This window comes from Lichenostomus cassidix, chromosome 15 (assembly GCF_008360975.1).
Source record: "Lichenostomus cassidix isolate B80296 chromosome 15, HeHo_3.0, whole genome shotgun sequence".
NCBI lineage: Eukaryota > Metazoa > Chordata > Aves > Passeriformes > Meliphagidae > Lichenostomus > Lichenostomus cassidix.
Genome location: NC_139496.1, coordinates 9,561,076 through 9,583,112, shown reverse-complemented (window position 1 = coordinate 9,583,112; position 22,037 = coordinate 9,561,076). Strand labels below are relative to the sequence as shown.

At 46.6% G+C, this 22,037-nt stretch overlaps 1 protein-coding gene across 3 annotated transcripts in view; it reads left to right on the top strand.

The window, feature by feature from the left end:
- Positions 1–230: 230 nt before the first annotated feature.
- LIMK2 (LIM domain kinase 2) overlaps positions 231–22,037 on the top strand; it is a 30,610-nt gene continuing 8,803 nt past the window's right edge. The window contains exons 1-8 of one of the 3 annotated variants that reach the window (XM_085076050.1): positions 231–312; positions 2,782–2,881; positions 15,173–15,308; positions 16,566–16,675; positions 16,919–17,107; positions 17,518–17,623; positions 18,934–19,130; positions 19,835–20,021. In XM_085076050.1, coding sequence (XP_084932176.1) covers positions 297–312; positions 2,782–2,881; positions 15,173–15,308; positions 16,566–16,675; positions 16,919–17,107; positions 17,518–17,623; positions 18,934–19,130; positions 19,835–20,021 — 1,041 coding nt within the window. In that variant the 5' untranslated portion in view covers positions 231–296. Of the gene's footprint in view, positions 313–420; positions 1,029–2,781; positions 2,882–9,795; positions 10,239–15,172; positions 15,309–16,565; positions 16,676–16,918; positions 17,108–17,517; positions 17,624–18,933; positions 19,131–19,834; positions 20,022–22,037 lie in introns of those variants that run through there. The other 2 variants (XM_085076052.1, XM_085076051.1) reach the window with 2 other exon arrangements.

Genomic DNA, 22,037 nt, shown 5'->3' with positions numbered 1-22,037 from the left:
GAGTGCGCCGCCGTTCCTTTGCGCTGCCTCGGGACCGGGAGCGCGGGGAGCGGCGGGGCTGCGCGGGGCCGCGCCCGCCCTGGCACGTGCGGGGCGGGGCCGCGCTGCCATTGGCTCCCGGCGCGGAAAGGGCGGGAGGGCCGGTGCGGGGCAGCGCGGGGATTGGCGGGAGCGCGGAGCGGGCAGTGCCGATTGGCCCGCGGTGGGGCGGGGCGGGGCGCGGAGAGCGGTGCGGGAGGCGGGCCCAGGTGCCGCGGGACCCGCTGGCGTCGGGCGGGCGCGGCGGCGGGCGCGGGATGGAGGCGCTGCCAGGTGAGCTCGGGCCGGGCCGGCCGCGCCTCCGCGGGAGGGGCCGCCCTCCGCCACCGTGGGGCGGGTGCGCGTACGCGAGGCCGCGGCTCCCGTCCGCCGCGCCGCCGTTATGTGGCGGTGTCCCGGGGCGGCTCCAGCGGGGCTCGAGGGGGCCGCTGCGTCCTGACCCCGCGTCCCGGCCGGACGTCAGCCCGTGGGCGGGGAGCGGTCTGAAGCCGGCGGGTGGCACCGCCGGTTCGCGGCCACGCGCGCGGCCCGGAGGATTCCCGGGCGTCCCGCGGGGCCCGGTGCAACGAGACTTGCGGGATGGCGATGGGAGATACGGCACGTCCCGCCCCGAGGCGGCCGCAGCCGGCACGGGGCCCCGCAGTGCAGCGGCCCGCCGGTCTCACTCGCCCCGTCCCCGTTGTTCTGCTCGTGGTTCCGCGGTGCCCCCGAGGTTCGGCCGGTGCCCGCCGGGGCCGCCGCGGCTGCTCCTTCCTGGCCGCTTCTGACACATTCCTCCCGTCCTGGGGGACTCGACAGACCTGTAATATGGCTTATGACCGTTTGCCTTTCCTTCGCACTGTTTCCTGCTCTGTTTTGTTCATTTCCGTCATTTCTCCGGAATACCGAAGCAACTTCGGTTGGATTTAGGACTGTTCGTTTCCGTTTGTGGGCTAATCAGCCTTCCTGGGTACACTTAAACTGATGTAGCACTACAGTTGAGAGAAAGTGTTCGTGGAGTTCAGAAGCTGATGGGTCAAGTTCTGTACGATGCTTGGGAAGGAATGTGTTGCTTCTAGTCAGCTGTGGCATAGTCATTAGTCTTTAAATGTCTTTAATAGGATCCACAGACCGTTTGTACACGTGTGTCTTGTGCCGGTGACAATGAATGGGAGGGGATGGAGGTGCAGAATGTTTGGTTTGCAGGTGTTTTTGGCCTGCAGCTATTCCATAAATTCAGCTGACTTCGAGGGCTTGCCCTGCTTGGAGAGGAGAGCCTTGGCTGCCTGAGCACGGAAGCACAGGCACACGTGGCTTTGCCTTTTATTCCCAAGCCCGTTTGGTGTGTTGAAAAGCCATTTGCTTTATAGAACAACGCGGGTAGTGTCAGGTTTTTCCAAGGTTCTCCCAGCCCTTACTCTGCTGTGCAGATCTGAGCTCAGGCGGGGTTTGGTGTTCTGGATTAGCAGGAGGGCACAGGCGCAGGTACTCCAGGTGTGAAGCTGATGCACACTTGGGACTGAAGTAGTAACTTACACCACTTGTCACATTTGAAGGAACCCTTTGAGCCCTAGAGACTGCATGGAGACCTTTCTGGGTGCGGCTGGTCTGGTGACAGAGGTGCTTGTGGCTGACCAACAAGTGTTTTCCCCTGAAATAGCTGTTAATGTAAAAAGTGCAAGATCTTCACCTTGGTTAATTTTAAACATTGTCGTTGACAGTGGGGTCAAAGTGCACAGAAAGCTGATGGCTTCTGTTTTGTGTAACTTCAAGGAACTTAACTGGGGTATTAACTTGCCTAAGCAACTACCAAGTTGTAACACTCTTTGGAAAATGGAAGTCTGCGGTTTGTGGTTTTCCTTCTCTAAGTGCACCTCTTTCCTTATGCAACCTCACTGCAAGCAAACTGTTGGTAGCAGGAAGAAACAGGTTTGAGATCTGCTCAGGTCTGTGACATATTCCTTGTGCCATCCTGTGCTGAACTAAGATTCTTGACTCTTTAATATGCCCACACTGCCGTTGGGATTTTGGACAGCTTTTATCTGTGTGCCAAATGTTCTTTGTGCACAAGCTTTCATTCTGTTTTCCTAGCTTGCTTGCATCTCAGTAACCAGCTCTCTCTGGGGCTTCCTGGCAGTTCCAGCAGAAACTATTATAGCTCTATTATAAGTATTTTCTGAAAGGGCAATAGGCCAGTAGCATCACTCCCTGTCCCTAAGTCTGACAGTAGTCTGGTGTTGGCCGTACAGTCTCTATGGGAATATTCATTCAAGAGTGTAATTCCTTCCTGGTAGTCTAGTTGTTCTCTACTGAATAAAGTTTGCCTTTCTTTCTTTCAGTTCTGGGAAATCCAGTTAATTATACAAATGAGAGCAAATGTTATGTGCTGAGTCAGTGGTGTAGGGGAAGCAGTAGTGTGGCTTCCTGGCCTAGCATGGTTCTCTGTGGGAATTGTTGCCTTCCTGAAATCTCTGCTCTGACAGAGCTGTAACTGAGCTGTTTTATGTGAAAAGTCATATTTCTTTCTTCTGCAGAATGTGAAGAAGCAGATGTCACATCTGGAGAAAAAAAAAAATAGTTACAAGATGTCAGAGTTTGATTTGGGAGGTCCCACTCTGGGGTTACAGACTGCCTGTTGCTTTTCTTGTGGGAAAGCTTTCCTGTCAGTCACTTAATTTAAGGCTGTTCTTTATGAAGGATGTAACATTTTTGTTTTCTCTGGTGTAAACTGGTTGCTGTTTGTCACCTTATTGCTGCATGCAGGTGAAGAAGTCTGGAGATGTCTGGGATGCGGGGACAGCATTGCTGCTGGGCAGCGCCTCCACAAGACTGTCAACGAAGCCTGGCACATTTCCTGTTTCCGGTAGGTAAAGCTTTAGCCTGTTGAACCCCCCTTGTGTGTTCCACTGGTTGGGACCTACTGGTGAAGCACCCACGTGAACTAGGAATTCCTGCAGTGATCTCTGTGCCTGACCTGTTCCGAGCTCTTGTTTGTGGACGTACCTCGGGGACGACGTCCAGTCCCAACAGCAGCTGACACTGCCTGGCAGAGTGTGGCTGTGCTGACGCAAACGGGATACAGATAAAGTGCAAATAAAAGCTCTGATCTACTGGTGGTGGTAGAAGCCATGGGTTGCATGTTTGCCTTCTGCAGCGTTCCAAAGTAGTGCCCAGGCAATTTGCACAGCCTGTTGCTTTTTCCATATGTGGTAGGTGCAAGGGTGTTATCAGGGTGCTGATAGAGAGGCGGGAAGGGAGAGAGACCTTGCCTTTTGCTTTCTCTCCTTTTCAGACTATTAAGACAGACAAACTTATGAAATCTGTAGGATAATTTTGCTGTCAACAAGGACAAAAAGGGATGTCTGCCATGTTTTGTCCTGGTGATAGGAGTAATGCCTCTTGTTGGTGTCCCATGAATATTCAGTCCAGTTTTTGTGCTCCAGAATCACATTTCTGAAGGGGCCTATATTTTTGAGAGGGGTTGAGTACCTGCAGCTTGTGTTGGCTTCTGTGTTGGCTTGAATGTGGAGAGGCTAATGTTTTGGATACTGTCAAAGAAAATGGGGGAAAAGGAAGCCAAAGTGTGGCTTTGTAGGAATGCTTTCTGTGCCAAAATAAGCATCTATTGTCCTTGATTAAAGAACAAAAAAAACCTCAACAAAATACCCCAACTTTATTGAAGTGAGGATTGTGGTTATTGGTATATTTAAAAAAACAAGAAAGCATCTCATGCTGCCAAAGCAGTGCAGGCTCGGTTGACTTGGAAAATGCTGTTACAATGACACATTAATAATTACAATTTAAGTTTGATACTATGACAAATCCCAGTATTTTGGATTTCTATTGGTTTTAGTGTTCATGTTTAGCTATACTGAAGCAGCTTTTCTTAATCCTGGTTTTCTATTCTCCCTGAAGGACTAGTATCCTGTTGTTGAGCTTCCCTAGAGATGCCAGTAGCCAAACCCAGAGCTGTGTGTGTTGGGAAGTCCATCTCTCTTGCCATCTTGTGGGTCTTGATTTGCAAATGTTTTGGTGCTTCTTGCTATTTGGGCCATTGAGGTGAGGAACAGCTGAGCTGGAGGCAAATCCTGCCTTTGGGACACTTTACAGAGAATTTGATTTCATAGGTTATATTGTATAATGGAGGTTTGTTTGTTGGATCTGGGCTGGTTTGTTTTATACAAGTGAAGACACCAACTTTTCTCTGAGCTGTGTAATAACTTTTTGCATTTGCTAATGCATTTCTTGTGCTCTGTGCATTTGGTGAGCTCAAGCATCCGCTGAGGCTGCTGTGCTCAGTGAACAGTTGGAACCTGCAGTAAAGGAAGCTGCCCTTCCCTTTTTCCTAGTTCCACGGTAGGACTGCACATGAAAACAAGCTTCCAGTTTGCACTGTGTTCCTCTTCTTCTGCTGTCCCTAAACCATGCTGAGCAGCAGTCTTGTGCCTGATATCCCAAAGCCAAACTTTAAAAAGCCTCTAAGGGTAGGAGGCTTTGGCAGCTGGTAGCTGTGAGTTCCGGCAGCTCTTGTGGAGTGTTTTTTACAGTCTTCCTGTGGATTAGCTGACTCCCTGGCCTGGCACATAATTTCTCTAATGCTGATTGGCACTGCTTCAGGCTCGTTAGCTCTGTTTATTCTTGGTCAGGCTTGGCGCTGGCAGGAGCTGACGTACATGAGCGTCTCTGAGGGTTTAAGTTTTTGTCACTTCCCTCCTTCCTCCAACTGCATGTACAGAGCTTTGTCTCTGAAATCTGCATTTTCTCTGCTGTGGCTTGAGGGAAGAGCAAATCCCTGTTCGTATATCTTGGATATTTTAAACCCTTCTTTGGCCAGCTGGTCCTTAGGCTTGAATCCGATGGGTTGGATTTGGCTGAGGAAGTTTCTTAGATGTTTCTGTCACAGTGTCTGTTGTGAATTAACTCTGAATGTACTTTTGTGCCTCTGAGTTCTGTTGAGACAGCACATGCTTTCAAAGGTCACTGCTTTGCACAGTTTGACTGGATTTGGAAATTGCAATGCACAGAACTTCAAACATTACACCAAGAAAGGGAAAGACAGAAGTGACATGGTGCCTTTTTTCTAGGTCTGGATCACTTTTACCTCAGGGGATTATTGGAAGAGGTTTTTTTGATCAAGAGCTTGCTGGTTTTATTGTTTTCAGTCCACCTTTTTCCCGTATTACAAAATAGAAGGTAATGCCTTGAATTACACTTTTAAATAAAGTATTATTACCAGTGTTTATTTTTGGTGTTTTGTGTTGTTTTTGGTTTTCTGCAGTTAATGACAAATGAAATTAAAGACAATCCCCGCTTTCTGTAGGGATATTGCATATTTTAATTGGAGTGAGATGGAATGAAGAGACCCAGACATAGCTGTATGGCTTTATCTTAAGGACATAGTATTTGTTTAAAATCCAGTTTTGATTATTTGAAAACCACAAATTCAGATCAAGCCTGTAGACTACATCCAGGTGGAAAATGGATACACATAAAGCAAATCACTGGAAATGGTGGTAGGAATTCCTACTGTAGCAGGATGCTTAAGCACTTTTTAGGAAGGAAGACAGCTGAGGCGCAGTTCCTTCCTAACCATGAAATAACAGAGCATGTCTAGTACTGTGGTCTATAAAATAAACCTAATTTAAGTAGCCAAGCAACACTGGCTTACTGCAGAAATCCCAACCAAAAGCCAAAGCCAGAAAAAATGTTCACAGTATATTTTCAAAAGTAGCAGAAGGTGATGGATTACTAGTGATTTTATAGTTACAGATTTAAAATATACCATTTAGTTTAGTACACCCAAACCAGTAGGCTTGGGAATGATCAAGAAATTTGTTACCTAACAATCTCCAGTGACTGTAGGACTTGGGTCTCTCAGACTGTCTGCTTGCACTTCATTATCCACATGGTTAAAACTTCTGTCTGCTATCTTCAGAAATCCTGTGTTGGAATTTAAATCCATTTAAATACATTTCTTCTAGCCACGTTCATGAAAGACAAGCTTTTTCCCCGCTTCCGTTATCCACACAACCGTCCTGTGTTAGAAAGCAGATTGTCTCCCATCAGTCCCTCCTAAGATGGTAGAAGCCCTGGATTTAGCTTTTTCTCCAGACTGTATTTTCTAGACTCTTGATCACTTCTGTTGGTTCAAACTCTTTGGCACAGGCCTTAATTTTCCAAAAGCAGCTCCCTCCACAAAAGACAAATGGAGGAAAAAGATCTGAAGCACAAATGTGGCTAAATGAAGATGTAAACAAAGATGTGTATTTGGAGGAATTTAAACTGTGGGAATGTTTGGTACTTTGAATTTTCTTTTAGCTTTTCACCTATGGGCACAAGGCAGGTTTATACACACAGCAGTTGAATTTGAGAGCAGGGGAAAGATCAGCAGTAATAAAAGGCAGCTGAATTAAGGTAGAAGCGGGAAGACAGAAACTTCCTCTTCCCTGTCTTCTTCAGTTTCTGGCAGTCACAGAAAGTTAATGATAGGGGCCTCAGAGGTGAGAACTCTTCACTAATCCTGCAGACTCCTGGGAATGTCCCTTTGGTGATGTCTTCTTCAGCACTGAAATTCAGGACAGGAGCCTACTCTCAGATTCCGGGAGAAATAGTTGCCTGTTGGCACACAGATCACAATGACTGTTCAAAAGTTTACAAATCAAAGGAACAATGAAGCACTTTGCAGGTGGCCACATTCCTCAGGGGAATCTATCAGCTACAGGGCATCAATGACCACTCTTTGTATTTAAGGAGGAATGGGGCATTCCAGTCCAGACTTTCTTTCGGTTGACTTCCCAGCTTGTCCTTTAGGGCACTGTTATCGAGCATTATTGTATCAAGGTAATTAGAATTACTCAGCCCAGAATGTGGTAGGCTTTCACAGGAGTGAGACAGGAGTGAGACTCCTTCCCTGAGGAGTTCACAGTCTTCACAGACCAAAGCAGCATGTTAAGGAGGAGTGAGGATGCAGTGGTGTAAGTGCCCGTGTTACTGCCATATGTGCTGCATTTACAGAGCAGAAGTCACTGCTTCCCAAAAAGTATATAACCTAGGAAATTTCAGTGGGTTGAATTTCTTTGGTTTGCTTCTTAGCCTGCATGCATTCAGGAGGGCTGCAGCCATCAGGTGAATGTGGTGGGGATAAAAATTCTTCCTAATGACCTTGGTGATTTGAGGTACTGAGAAGCATCACTGTGTTTTGAAGTTGTGCTGCTGGTTAGAAGTGAGATGCAGTGATAAAGCTTGACTTCACTTTGCTTTAGTTACTCCAGATCCGTGTGCAAGAGCTCTCGGAGGTACGTGCAGATCCAAACGGTGGTGGTTTCAGGAGCTGAGTGTATTGGTTTCAGGAGCTGACTGTCTTTCAACAGCAGCAAAGCACGTGTTACACGTTAAGTGCCTTGGAAATGGAATGAGGTGTTGGGTTTGTACTGAAGTATTTGGAATACCTCCAAGCTGCGCCCATGCTGAAAGAAAGGCTTGCTGCAAACTCTCCAGGCAGCAAGCAGATTCCTCTTCCCTCAGTCCCACACATATCGAAGTGCCTGTCTGTGCCAGGATAAATTTGTGTATCTTAGGGCTGGTGGATGTGCTGAGCAATACATCTGTCTGCAGATATGCTACTGTGCAGCACGAGATGTGTGGCAAAGAGGGTGTTGAGAGGCTGCCCAGACCCAGCTGGCTAAAGGTATTAATCACTGGAATATCACAACAGCTGTGTGATGCATTTCTGTGGGGATAAATCTGTAATGGCTGAGACTCGGTGATAAATATCATGTAAGTCATTGTCAAAGTTTTTCATGTGTTCCTTTTCAATTGTTAGTTATATATAGTCTTTCTGGCAAAAGTTACTGCACAATTCTAAAACATAATGAGTAAAAAAGCTCCCCCGGTTCTGATTACCTGTTTGTAGTGGAAATGCTGTCAGCATTTGCAAGAGAGAAGATGCTGATGTCTGACTTTACTTGGTGAAAAAGCAATTTGCTCCAGTGCATTTTGGCCCCCAGAGATGGTATCAGTAAAATTACAACAGGTCTGTCCCCCACCCCCCCCCCTCACCCGCACACCTGTTTATCAGCATTTTTGAAGTACAGTCATTCTGGCAGGAATTCAGATCTAGAATGTATGAACACATTAACACCTTTTCCAGAGCCCTTTTATCAGAGACATTGTGTTCTCAAATAGGTCATAGAGACAACAGAAAAAGCAAGAAGTAACAAGAGATTTCTGTGTAGCCAATAGTAACTTACTGGCAGCGGCTGCTTCTGCTGGGTCTTGCTGCAAAAGTAAAATCATTTTGATAAGATGTTTCCTGTTTAAATAGATATTTGACTATGTGTCCTTTGGCTTTAAGGAAGTCTTAAGCAAAATCCTTTCCTAGTTGCTTAGCTGTCTGGGTGGTTTTTATTACTTTGAAGTTAGGCTTTATCTGCTGGCTTCATTCACAGACTAGCTGGCTGCTTATCACATCTGTGGATCAAATCTTCAAAGGTTTTGTCTGAAGAGTTGGGATTTATGAGGTCACGTGGAATGCCCCTCGGAGGGCGTAGAGCCCATGGCAGCAGAATTGCGGGGAAAGGCCTTTGTGTGTAGGTGATAGAGGCGGGAGGGGCTGGGGCTGCGCTGGAGGTGTGTGTGTGCTGGGGAGGTGCTGATAGCCAGGCAAACGCTGCATTGCGAGCCCTGGCCCTTTTCAGCACGCAACATATAGAGAATGTGGGAGACCAGAGCGCATTCCCAGACACAGACTCACCGTGTTGCTGCTTCCAGTAGAGCTGTGTGAAATGTCAGAAGGAATTAGAGCCGTGCTGGAACTGACAAGCACATCGGGCTCTGCAGCACTAGGCTTCACTGCACTTTTACAGCCAGGCTTACAAACTGCACTGAATGGGGAAAATGGAGATTTTTTTTTCCCTTCAGAAAGGTGGTTGCTTATTAAAAGTTATTTTTTAAAAAAAATTAATTTAAAAAACCCAACAACCTTAAAAGCTGCCTGGCTTTCTGCTTACTTCAACAGCAAGCAGCAGCTGTCAAATCTGCAGCCAAGACTGCTTTATTCCAGCCCCAAGCGTCTCCAGAACAGTGTGCCAGCTGAGACGAGCATCTCCGGGAAAAGCACATTGGAGTGCTCTTGCCTCTGGAACAGAGCATGGTTTTGAGGCTGTGTTCAGGCATGCCAGGCTTTGCTGACTGTACAGAAATGGGTGGGCTCGGTGCAGCAGCATATGTTTGTTGCATTTTTGAGTGTCTTGCGAGCAGCTTTAGCTGATTAGGTCACTAGAGATCATGCTTGGCTTCAAACAAGCACAGTGATACAACTGCATGTGCTGCGAGCAGGAGAGAGTACTCGGTGCTGATTTATACCTCTCAGCTTCCATTCAGGAGATGACGATTCAGTTAAAGGATTGTAATGATCTCTTAAAACAGTATTGGATAGAAAGCAATTTTTCTTTGGATGAAGCACATTGTGAGTTATCTCCTGCAGCAGGGTGAATGGATTGTAGGTACTACAAGGCAGGAGAAGGCAGGATAACCCCACTCACTGTGAGTGGTTTAGGAATGTATATAGTTGATTTGATATATTTGGAGACGTGGCTCGTTGCTGTCCTTGACTTCTCCATTAGAATATGAGGCTGCTGCAAAGACAAGTTTCACGTGTGTGTGCTTGTATTCTTTGGCCAAAGCTGCTCTCTTTCAGCACTAAATACGCAGCCCCTCTTTAGATTAGAGCTCCACCCCTGCTAAGGAGCCGAGCCTGTTGAGGCGCTGGAGCCGCCGCTGTCCGCCTGCCATGGCTCCTCCTCCCCTCCCACCCTTGGGTGGAACCAGAGAAGGGAAAACTTGCCGATAGTTAGCAGGCGGCAGAGCTCGCAGAACTACTGCAGCAGCATGTCCAACTAGCCCGGGTAGCAGGGATTCTGTCCTTCCCGAGGTGCTGCTGCTGCTAAGCACGGGAGAAGATGGGTACAGCAATGGGAGCCAGGAAAAATCTGAAAAGGAATGAGCAGCCGAGAGACCTGGCATTCCTTGGGCAGCTTCAAAGGGAGGTGAAGTATCTGAATCAGCACAAGAGTAAATGAGCACTGGCTGCTGCCATGTTGGCAGAGCAGAGCTGTTCAGAGGCAGTTGGACAAGTTTGTGGCTGATCCGGTTTATCCAGTGTTGAAGATGGGAAGTTACTTGTCTGCCCCAGCTTACTTCGCTCCCAAGGATCCCTTTCGGTAAGTCTTGTCCGGGATCAGCAGTGGGCCTCCAAAGGCCTACTTCTAATATGTGCTTTCCCCCCTGAGATGCTGTCCTGTGCAGTCAGTGTGTGAGGCTGGAAGAATTAGGTCCCAAGCTCGTGTGCTGGGAACATCCAGCTTCAAACTGGGATCCCATACTGCTCTGTGGAGGCAACAGGGAAGATTCTTACTGCCAGTCCCTTTCCAGCTCTCCAGCTGGAGGGAATAGCTCCAGTGTGTGCATAGGCAGGCAGGCTCCCTTCCAGAGAGCTCTAGATGTGCCACTGTACCCTGTGCCCCTGTGCTTTGCTCACCGGCAGAGGAATGAGATTACTGTGGCTGCTGCTGCTTCTCTTCCAAAGCTCCTTGTGCCTGGGTGAGGTGAGGTGCTGCTGTGGGTGTTCAGGAAGGTGATGTAATCTGCAGCGAGGCAGCACATAATCCTGTTTGAGAAAAGAAATCAGGTACTTTGCAGGTAACTAGGGATGAGCAGCACACTTCCCTTACATGGAAAGGATTTTTCTGTGATATTTTGGTTAATTCAGCTTTTATTAGTTTCTGGTCCAATTGAACAAATGAGAACCGAGAAAGGCGATAGCTCTGGAATAACACTTTGATTGCATTGCATCTCCACAGTGAGAAAAGTCAGTGAGGCTGAACACAGCCAGGCTGGTGATTGACGCTGATGTGCTGATTAGGTGGATGGATGGGGAAAGGCACAGCTTGCACTTTCATTGTCTCACTCCTATCCCCTCTGCTTGGATTTGCTTGTTATTTATCCTGTTCTGCAAACACTTTGGTACTGGTTTGGGAGTAGGAGCCTTTTGGTAAAGCTGTCTAGTATAGGAGTAAATACTGCTGGAATTGCTGAGCTTCTTTGGGCAACTTTCTGAAACAGCAACTGCTTTCAGAAGAAGGAAAGTGACCAGACACTCATCATTTTTAATAGGTGTAGGGTATTATGCTAAGCCATAGATACACCTTCTCCTGAGTGTGTGGAAGTGGTTTTGCATAGTCAGAGCTTAAGCACTCTGTCTTTCTAGTAGTCTGTTTTCTAGAGTCGGTTCTTCCTTGTCTAGTGTCTCTTACGTAGCCAGTGCACACACTGCTGCTAAGCCCGGTGAGTAAGCCTTTGGGTCAGCTACAGGCTGGGATGATGCTTTATTCTGCAGCTCTCTGTCTGCATGACTGTTCTCTCCCCACCCTGCCTGCAGAATTGGAACCACAGCTCTCCTGAGCCTGTCCAGTGTTAACTGATCCAGCCTGACAGTGTGTGGGGGGGGCATTTTGTTAATGAGCCCTTCTCAAAGGGATCTGTCTCTTCATTGCCAGGGGAGTCTTTGCTTCCGTGAAGGTATTGGCTTTCATTTAGCTGTAAAAGAGATGCCACATCAATTGAAACCAGGCTGGTTACCTGTTGTGACCTGATCCTCCTACCACTCCCCCCCAAAACCAGGAGTCCATGTAGCAGTGATTTGTGAGCTCTTTCTGCACTTGCTGTGCTGCAGAACATCAGGGCTGAACTCTGCACCCAAATGCTGCCTGTGGTTCCTGGAGGATGGCTGTGGGAGGCAGATTCATTTATTCTGTATAGCCAAAGCTGGGAAGTGAAGAATCATAATGGTCTGGATAATCAGAACAGGGTTCTGCAGCTCTGAAAATGGTGGCTGGGCAGCAAGAGGAAACACGTCAGAGATGGCTGTTACCAATCCTCCATGAAACTTGATTACCATGGTTTGCTACTCTCTAATAAGAATAGCAAATAATCTAGAAGAAGATTAGTGGTTTCTAATCTATAGAAGATAGAGGAGCATGGCATACTCCTTTCTTTTGGTTGTGGTGACTAGCAGAAGTTAGCTTGCTCAATACTTGTAGCAGTAATTGCATTCCTGTCTCAGCTGATGCGAACCTTGGTGCAATGGCACAGCTCCAGTGAGGCGGGAGAGGAAGAAATGGTAACTCTTGTATCTTCTGTGATAAAATTCTGGCATAATTCTTCAATGAGAGCCTTGTGGAACAATCATGTGATGCTTTTATTATTTGGGCAAAGACATCGAAGCCATACCTGTGTGCTGTCAGCCAGTTCCCACACCTGTAAAATCTAAAGCCTTTTCGAGGTTACGGAATGCATGGTAAGTAACAAAGGTGCTGCTTGGCAGCATGGGCTGCAGCCACGTCCTGTTCCTGCCAGCGATTAACGAAGCAGCGAGTTAGACCCCTTTCCAGTATCCAGCCTCTCCAGGGCTGCTTGCTCTGTTCCTGTTGCCTCATTCCCTAGGGTGGGGTTCTGAGCCTTGAGCTGCAAACTTGTCCTGCCCAGATTTGTTTAATTACATAGCAGAGAGCTGACTGCTTGCTGGCTCCACCTCCTTACCTTCATCTTGCAATGGGTGTGTTCCAAATTAGATACCAGTGCTTATTTCCGGATGGGAGCAAACTTAGCAAAGTGCTACAAGGTTGAATCAAACCGTGAAGTACTAGAGGAATGGTAAAGGGAAGACAAATGCACATGATCCCCTGGAGCCCACCTAAAGAGAATTGCAGTTTGGGTTGCTTTTGCAGAAATTTTAGATTTACTTAGGGAGAAAAAGGAAGTGGATGAAGGTGAAATTGAAGAGGGTTGAGGAGGGGAAGGTGGTGTACTTAAAACCAAGTAAGTAACCCACCTGCTTGGAGAGAAGATGGACAGAAAGTCAAGTCCTAACATCTTGATGAAGCAGTCTCCAGCATTGCTGTCTGCATCCCAAGTGCAGGTCTGGTCACAGCTCCCTGTTTGAAGATGTAATCACTCCTGGAGCACACACACTGGTACAGGCATGCATGGAGGAGTTGGATAAGTCTGAGGGATCCGATTTGCCCATGCTGAGCCAGATGTTCCTGCCACAAAATGATAGAAATCTTTTCTGTTAGTCTCCACTTGCTCTTTTCTCCCTCCCACTCACCTACTTGCTCATTCAGCACGGGGTATTTACTGCAAATGGAAGCCAAAGGCCAGTGGTTGAAGGCAGAATGCACTTCGATGCCCTCTGGGTCTCTTGCATACCAGGAGCAGGGTGTAGCCATGACAGTGCCCCCAGGCTGGGGCTGTAGTGATGTATGTACCATGTACAGCAATCTTAAAGTACTGCTCCCTCTGCCTCGCGCGAAATTGGCAGGGCCTGTTGCACGTGCTGGAGTTCTTTCCCATCACTTGGAGAGGGGAAAAGGATTTGATGCTCCCCAGCTGGGAGAACAAACACTATAAAAGCCAAATACATTCTAAGGAGCATTCTTCCTGAGGGGAGGGTATGGCACTGAATACTCCATGAGGTGTGTTTTTCCCTAAAGCCAAAGGCTGCTTACAAGCAGCTTTACCTTGTTGCTTTGCAGTCTCTTGAGATGGAGCAAATAACTGTATTGGAACATGACCAGCCTCACATATCATCACACTCATTACAAGCTGGTGGAGTTTACAAGGATTTCTTTAGCACAAATAAGCTTTCAGGAAGCTTGTGAGAGGTGAAGTCGACTGTATCTCTCATCTTATCCTTGGGAGCAGGTAAAAAGTGCTCCTCCAGTGCCAGCAGCAGACTCCAGCAAACTGGGTGCTGAGGGACATCTGCTGTCCGCAGGGACCCCCACCTAGACCCCCACCCCACTGCAGTGGTTCCCCCCAGTGTAGCAGCTGAGACAGGTGCTGGGGTAAGGGGCCGAAGAAACTCTCCTTCCCAAATTTGGGAAAACATTGCGCTGATGACGGCATTGACCCTCAAGTTCCTTTGAACCAGTTATTGGTGACTAACCTGCTTTGGATTCTGCACTCAGAAACAGCCAGTGCCAGACTTACTTTCCTTTTAAAGTCTGAGAACGTGCTGCCCAGGGCTAATGGAATAATCTTTAGTGATGCAACTGCTGTCTGTGCCTTATCTCTCCAGTAAGTCACACCTCCATTCTGCTGAAGTTAAATTCCCTTGCCCAGTGCATCCTGCTGAGGCAGGATTATTTTGTATTCAGCAAGCCTGAAGATCTGGGTTCTGCTTGTGATTTGCTAAAAAGGTATCTGCAGTAGAATTTCTGCACCTTTTTCCTTGATTTTTTGGGGGGTGGGGGAGGAGGAAACAGGGGAGGGGGGAGGTTTGTTTCTTGAAAGGATGTAGTTAGACGATTAATAATGGTTGCTTGTTGAAATAGAGGCTGGAAGATTGGGGATTCTCCTCCTGAAATCAGAGAATTAGTTTTGTTCAGGGTTTTTTCGGTTGGTTGCTTGTGGTGGTTATTTTCTCATGCACTGTTATCAGCAGAAGGGAGAGCAATTGGTGGGAAGAGGTGGACTTTCATCACAGTTAATTGGTGGATGCAGTAAGTATATGGAGCTCAGGGGATGAACTGCTTTGAAAATTCTCCCTCAAATGCAGAGTGCTGCAGTTTAACTTTTGGGAGAGGTCTGCTTACAGAACAATAGAAAAGCTTTCTAGAAAGGTTGGTACAAAAGTGGCTTTGCATTTCAAAGAGAAGTGGATCCTGCCTTTCTGTCCTGCTTCCTAAACTGGCTGAGGAGGCAGGTGCCCTGGGACAAGATGGGTGATGCTATAGAAACACTAACTAGAAACAGAGCTGAGCTCTCTCTATGCTGGGCAACTCTGCAGCTGGAAACGTGCATCCTCAAAGACGAGCAAAATTTACAAAGCAGTATTTATAAACCTACTGATGTATTTCAATGTGTGTGATTTGTTTTAAACTTTGGAAGCTTCTTTTTCCTTGTACTGGATTCCACCTCTCCTTACAAACCTTGGGTTTGGTGCTAATTTTCACTTCAGAGTGCATTGGGAAGGGTCTAGTACATCCTTAACTGGCAGACCTACCTCGTGGTGAGCTGCTGCTGAATGTCTGTGAAGGACCGTTGATTTGTGACTTGTTGCCAACTGGAATTTTGTTCCTTTGTTTCCTTCAAGGTGCTCTGAATGCCAGGATCCCCTCACTAACTGGTACTACGAGAAAGATGGGAAGCTGTACTGTCACAAAGACTACTGGGGGAAATTCGGGGAATCTTGCCATGGCTGCTCTCTGCTGATGACTGGACCTGTGATGGTAAGAACTCTGAAGGACTCCTACCTGGAGGCAGGACGTGCCTCTTCAAACTTAGCTGGGAGTTTTCTTAGGTATTCAGATAACTAATTAAACTGAGGGAAATAGTCTCCTTGTTACTCTAATCTCTAATCAAAGATTAGAAATGAAGCTTGTGTGCATCTTCTGGATAAAGATTAATTTTGAATGGGGGTACTTGTTAAAAGGAGGGAGATGTGAGGATCTGAAGCATAGGAACAGAGAAACTAAGGTGCTGAAAAGCATAGGCCTGAGAAGTAGAAAGGTGATTCGGAGGACATCTGTTCAGTTTCTGTAGCACAGTGCCTCAGTGTCTCCATGGGGTGATTTTCCACTGCACTGTGGAGTCAGACCTTCAGCTCAGGATAAGCAGCAGGTTCTGGCTGTGGGGAAGGTTGCCATCCAAGTCCCTCATGGGTTGTAGCCAGAGTGCTTTTTCAGGCTGATGTTTCTTGAAGCAGTGTTAGCCCCAACTGCTTTGAAGCACTGAACTCTGCCTGCACAATGTGGGGCTCACCTAAATGTTCCCCTCCTGCCACAACCTTGCAAATATTTAAACTTTAAAACTGCCAAGAATGAAACATAACCATTATTTTTCTAGAGCCTAAATAAATAGCACGATGGGACTCAGTAATATCATTGCTAACTCAAAATGAAGTACTGAGAAATGTGCAGATAATTTCTCATTGCCTGCAAAAGCCTTTGCTGAATATTGTCACTAAAGGAAGTTCTCATAAGGAAAATAGAAAAACAGACCAATTAATTAATAAAAGTATTAAAGTATTTTTTGCCTCAGTTCACACATTTTTTTTCTGTCAGCTGGCTGGTTAAATATCTGAGTTTGTGCAATGCCTGTCTGCCAAATAAAAACCCTTTCAGCTTTATTAATTCAGGCGTAACATTAGTTATCTTGCCAAGAGCAACTGAACAGGAAGGTTTAATACCTTGTTTACTGGTCCGCAGCAGACTATCAACTATTTTTGATGGTTGAGCAGCTGCCAAATATAGCAGAGGTTCCTGGGACACAAGCTTTGCTTAGTGTGTTGACGTGTTTGTTTTGTAGTTCTGCAAACCAGGTGCCAAGGATGGGGTTCAGGAAAGAGAGAATGGACTAATACAACTGTCCAGTAAAAAACTGCTACTTAGATATGTGAATGAACACATTTATTGGAGAGTAAAGTAGGAGCTGCAATCTGTTGATGGGTTTTGGCCCTCCTAAGCTACTCCCTTTTCTGTCTGTAGGTGGCTGGTGAATACAAGTATCACCCTGAGTGCTTTGCTTGTATGAGCTGCAAAGTGATCATCGAAGATGGGGACACTTATGCACTGGTGCAACATTCCACTCTTTACTGGTAAGAGGAGCTGCACTTTGCCACAGAACTGCTCCCTGCTGAGTGTGTGTTCAGCTGGCTTAGAGTGGTTCAGCTGAATGCTACTCTAAGGAATGCCAGGAAGCTGCCTTTGAGGGAGGGAAGGAGGAGTAGTGTAAACACTAAAACTATGGCTTGTGGTTAGTGGGAGAACTTAGACGTGTGAGTTTGGCAGGGAGGGATGGGACGGGACATTGCCATAATGACTTTGTTCACTTCTTCCAGTGGAAAATGCCATAACCAGATTGTGCTGACACCGATGATAGAAAAACACTCCACAGAGTCTCTGCGTGAGCAGCTGCCTTATACACTGACCCTCATCTCCATGCCAGCAGCCACAGATGGCAAGAGGGGGTTCTCTGTGTCTGTTGAAGGTGGCTGCTCCAGCTATGCTACTGGTGTCCAGGTGAAAGAGTGAGTATGACCAGGTTTTGTGCAATGTACATGTCCATGCAGAGGGAGCTGGTAAAAATCCTTCAGCACTGCTGTCCTGAGGAAATCTTGGCATTACAGGGACATATGTTGGCTAATAGTCATTTGTGTTTCATCTTCATTTCAGTCTTATGACAACCTTAACTGCTATTTTTATCTCTCAGTGATGTCTCCTTCATTGAACACAAAACATTTGGACTAACAATTTTACCACTGGTGATATAAAGAGCTCTCTCCAAACCAGCTAAGACCTAAGCACTTGGTCTAATGGTAGCTCCCTGTGTTGGTAGATTAGCATTGTTTTATTTCAAAATCCCAATATGAAGGGGAGCATGTCTTTGAAAATTTTAGCTAAACTGACTTCACCCACAAACTGTAATTCCTGTGTTTAGAGTTAACAGGATGCACATCAGCCCAGATGTCCGAAACGCCATCCACCCTGCAGATCGTATCCTGGAGATCAATGGAGCTCCTATTCGTACATTACAAGTGGAGGAGGTGGGTAGAATTCTATTCTGAAGCCTCCTTCTCTTCTGCCTTCCCACATCTTTTCTCTTTCCTGACACTGTTCTCCCACCCTACATACAGTGTGTGTACACCCCTAGTGCTCGTGCTGGCAGTAGCAATAAACATGAAGACAAGCTTTGCCTTCCAGCTGAAGAGGAAAATGTAACAGATGGAAATGCAATTAGGATGCAGTCCTGATTCTGTGGCATTCAAACATGAAAGGAGGTAATAAGAAAAGTCTAGGGCTGTGACAGAAAACAGAGAGGCTGTGAAGATTTTCCCAGGTACTGTGGGTGAAGTGCACAGTTCTGATCTTTTTAGAGGCACTGCTAATACACAAGGGCTCAGCTGATCCTAGGGACGTTCCCCACTGCAAAAAACCTATTTGCAGTCTGTATTTACAAGTAGATGCCTTCTCCAGATATCAAATGATGCTGCAAGAGTGTAGGGGGGGCATCATTACCTTCACTTCCCAAGGGTTTTATTTACTGTTGGTGCTGAAGAGAACACAAGGAGCACAAGGCATCTCTCAGGTAAATCTCCATGTAGCTTTTTCAAAGCTGTTTTTGCAGCACTGTTCAAGGTGGAAACTCGTGTAGTTTTTGAACACTTCTCAGAAAAAGTATTTAATAGAATCATGGAATACCAGACTGGAAAGCACCTCAAGGATCATCTGGTCCAATCCTTCTTGGCAAAAGCACCATCTAGAGCACTATGTCCAGCTGAAATATTAAAGTGTCCAGTGTTGGGGAATCCACCACTTCACTGGGGAGATGATTCCAAGGGCTGGTTGTTCTCTTTTTGAAAAACTCCTTGTGTCTAATTGGAATCTCTCCAGGATTAATTTGTACCCATTACCCCTTGTATTTTCTATGTAACATCTTCTTTGTATCCACTCTTTTAATACTGGATAGAACACGGTGATAAGGTGTCTCCTAAGCCGCCTTTTCTCAAGGTTGAACAGACCCGGTTCTCTCAGCCTTTCCTAACGTGGCAGCTTCATAGCACTTCAACATCTTTGTGGCCCCTCTCTGAATCCCCTCCAGCCTGTCCACATCTTTTTTGTATATGTTACTTGTAGCTGACCAGAAAGAAGCATTGGATAGCATAAGGAACTTCTGTGTTGCCAGCTTGATTTGTGTGGTAGACAGTTGTGGTGCACCCAACTAAACCACAACTATGGCGTGATCTCACTGAACTCTCTCCTTCGATTCCTGAGGGGCATTCCGTGTGTCTCCTCTACCTCCTTTCATTTGCATTCCTCCTGCCTGTTGCTATCCTTCCCTTTGGTTTGATTTCAGGTGGAGGAATTGATTCGCAAGACAAGCCAGACCCTCCAGCTGCTGATAGAGCACGACCCTGTGTCGCAGCGCTTGGACAGGCTGCGCTTGGACTCGCGTCTGCCCACCCACATAAAGACACCCATCTCCCCACGCTCCCTCTCTCCACTGGACATCAAGGAGAACCTGGAAGGAACACTCCGACGGCGCTCCCTCAGGTAAAGACAAGATAGGAAGCAACCTATCTTGTCTTTGCTCTGTGCTCCCTGGCTGGGCAGCTTAGGCCTTGTGATTGCAGTGACTGTGGGGAGAGGGCTTATCTCTGATGTGAGCTGTGGCATAAACCATTGGAGAAGTCATGGAGAGCTTCGGATTCTGCTATTGATGTACACTCTCTCTCCATTCCCTTTAAGATTGACAAACTTTCTTTAATAAAAATAAGGAGCTCTACTGTTAACAGAGAAAATCTACTAAGTTTCAGAGTTAGAAAATGTAAAGGTCAGATTTTTACCAGCCTTAAGTGACTGGGGAAGAATGTGTCCTTCAGGGGAATCTGGCTGAGATCTGGGACTTGGGAAAAAGTCTAAGAGTGAAGCACTCAGTTGCTCATTTAGTCATCTACCAGTACTTTGTTTAGAGATAGCAAGTGATGTGTCTTCACAGCATCCTCCCCCTGTTCTCAGAGATCCACCTCAGACTGCCAGTGTGGGAGACACTGTTGTTTTTGTTAGGCAGCTCTGACTTGGAAGCTGCTCCTGATTCATAAGGAGCTTCCACAGTGCTGGGAGAGCATCTGGCTTTGGAGATAGTAAAAGCACTGGAGTACATTAGAAACTGGTCCCTTAGGAGTGAATGATGGGATATGCTGGACCAAACATTTCCCAGCAGCTTCCCTGATCTTCCTGTCATCCTTGTTTTCCAGGCGAAGTAACAGCATCTCTAAGTCTCCTGGCCCCAGCTCTCCTAAGGAACCTCTCCTTCTGAGCCGTGACATCAGTCGTTCTGAATCCCTGCGCTCCTCTTCCAGCTGCTCCCAGCAAATCTTCCGGCCCTGTGACCTGATTCATGGCGAAGTTCTAGGAAAAGGATTTTTTGGACAAGCAATCAAGGTGAGGGAGGTCCTCAAATATTCACCATTTACTTTGAGTACAGCAATGTCTGCCTTTCTTGGGATCCTTCACCACAGTCTCAGTGGTTTTGCCTTGCTGATAGTGATTGGTCTTGGATCTTCACTGGTTTGCTCTGAGATCCATTTCTGTTTCATTCCCTGACCACGAGTGTCTCTGACTGCAGATGGTTTTGACTTTGTCCCCTTTGAATGTCAACCTTGGCCATACATGTTCATCCCCTGAGTCAGGTTTAGCAGTCCAGAGTGCCTGTCACAACAACGTCCTGGGTGACATGGGGTGAACAGGGAACAGGCTACACTTCCTCCTATGAGCGTCTTTCTTATGACAAGGTGCATTCAGCTCCCCAGCACAGCATTTCTTACCCACCCTTAGTGTGGCATGTTTGGGGATTTGCCAGGCTGATGTAGTGGCCATCACTGAGCCCCTGGCAGAGCCTAAATGCTTTGTGAATGTGGCAATAGTGGTCAGGTCTTGCATGACTCTCATAGTTAAAATCTCAGTCAATAGCAGTTCTCTTGCATTCAAGCTCTCTGATCTTGACTGAGGGTACTCCAGCAGTTCCTATCCCAACATTCCTGACAGAATCAGGACGCAACTTCCTCTGCCTTGTTAAGGTGCTGTGAGCTCCTCAGAACTCAGATTGCACTCACCATGGGATGCGACTTCTCCCCTTACACTGGTATAAACTTGAGGTGTCCAGGCACCATATTCATCTCATGCTTCCATGGGAGGTGATGAGCCAGCACTACAAACCCAATGCTTGGTCCATACTAATGAGCATATTTCTCTTCTCCTCTGCTCATAGAGAAATAACAGGTGCAGGTAAGTGGAACCTTTGCTCTGTCGCATGCTTTTGTCATCTGTGTCCCCACAGTTACTGGCACAAAGGTGTTTCTTTTCTGCTCAAATTACCCCATGGCCATCCTCTTCTGGTGCATGCTCTGGGAGTTAAATTTGCCCCCTTGGAGTTTCATGTGACACTTGTTTCAGTTTTGCTGGTATGTCAGCTTAAGAATTCCACTTAGCTTTGTCTTTGTCTCTTCACTTTCCTTTATCATTGGATATTAGATGTCCCCGGCTTTCATATCCCTGGCTGAAATGTGCAGTGTTCCCTGGCTCATTACTTGTGTATGGATGCTTGATTTCAGACAGGAGCAGAAGAATATTGTACTCTTGCTTCTGTTGTGTTATTCCATGCACTCACATTCCACCTATGTCAGCCTTATGTCCCTTGGCTCCAAACAGAACTAGTGTGTCACACTATGCAAGAACTTGTAAGCTTCCTAAATGCTCTAACTGGGTCTTGTGTTCTGGATTGCAGTTCTAGAGGTTTTCTGAAAGACTTTTTATTTTAAAGGGTAGGATGCAAAATAGTGACATTTTTCTTAAGCTTCAGATTGACTGGGGGTGATGCAGCACGTACTGTATCTGATCACATAATTCCCTTCTGATCCTAGAGGCAAGGTAGTTGTTTAGTTCCCTGGAGATCTTGGGGAGCCAGAGCTGTCCAAGTTAAGCAACCAAAGAGGAGAGGATTTCCAGGAAAACGTGCTCATAGGAATTCAGACCCTTTCTACTCACTCCTGCACCCCATGCAAGCAAGACTGAGCTGGTTACAAAAAAACCTCCATAACACAGCAAAATGCCAGGAACTAGTTGGAGACAGGCAAACAGTTCTTGAGGAACTGGAAATGCTTTCCATGTCAAGAGCCAGGAAATTTATTACCTTATTATTATGATGGATTTCTCTGTGTTTTCCACTGTTCTAGGACATTCCTTGCAGGTTGAAACACACTGCTCCAAAGGAGCAAGGTAAAATTAACTGCTTCCTGCCTTAACTGAACAGCCTGTGCACCCCAGTTCTGCTTGCATGTGGATGAGATTCAGATTCCCCATAAAACCAAAGCATTTATAATGTAGTTTTGGGTCGTTTGGTTTCTGATGCAAGTGAATGTTGATTCCTTTGCTAATACAGAATGTAGCTGGTAAAGGTTG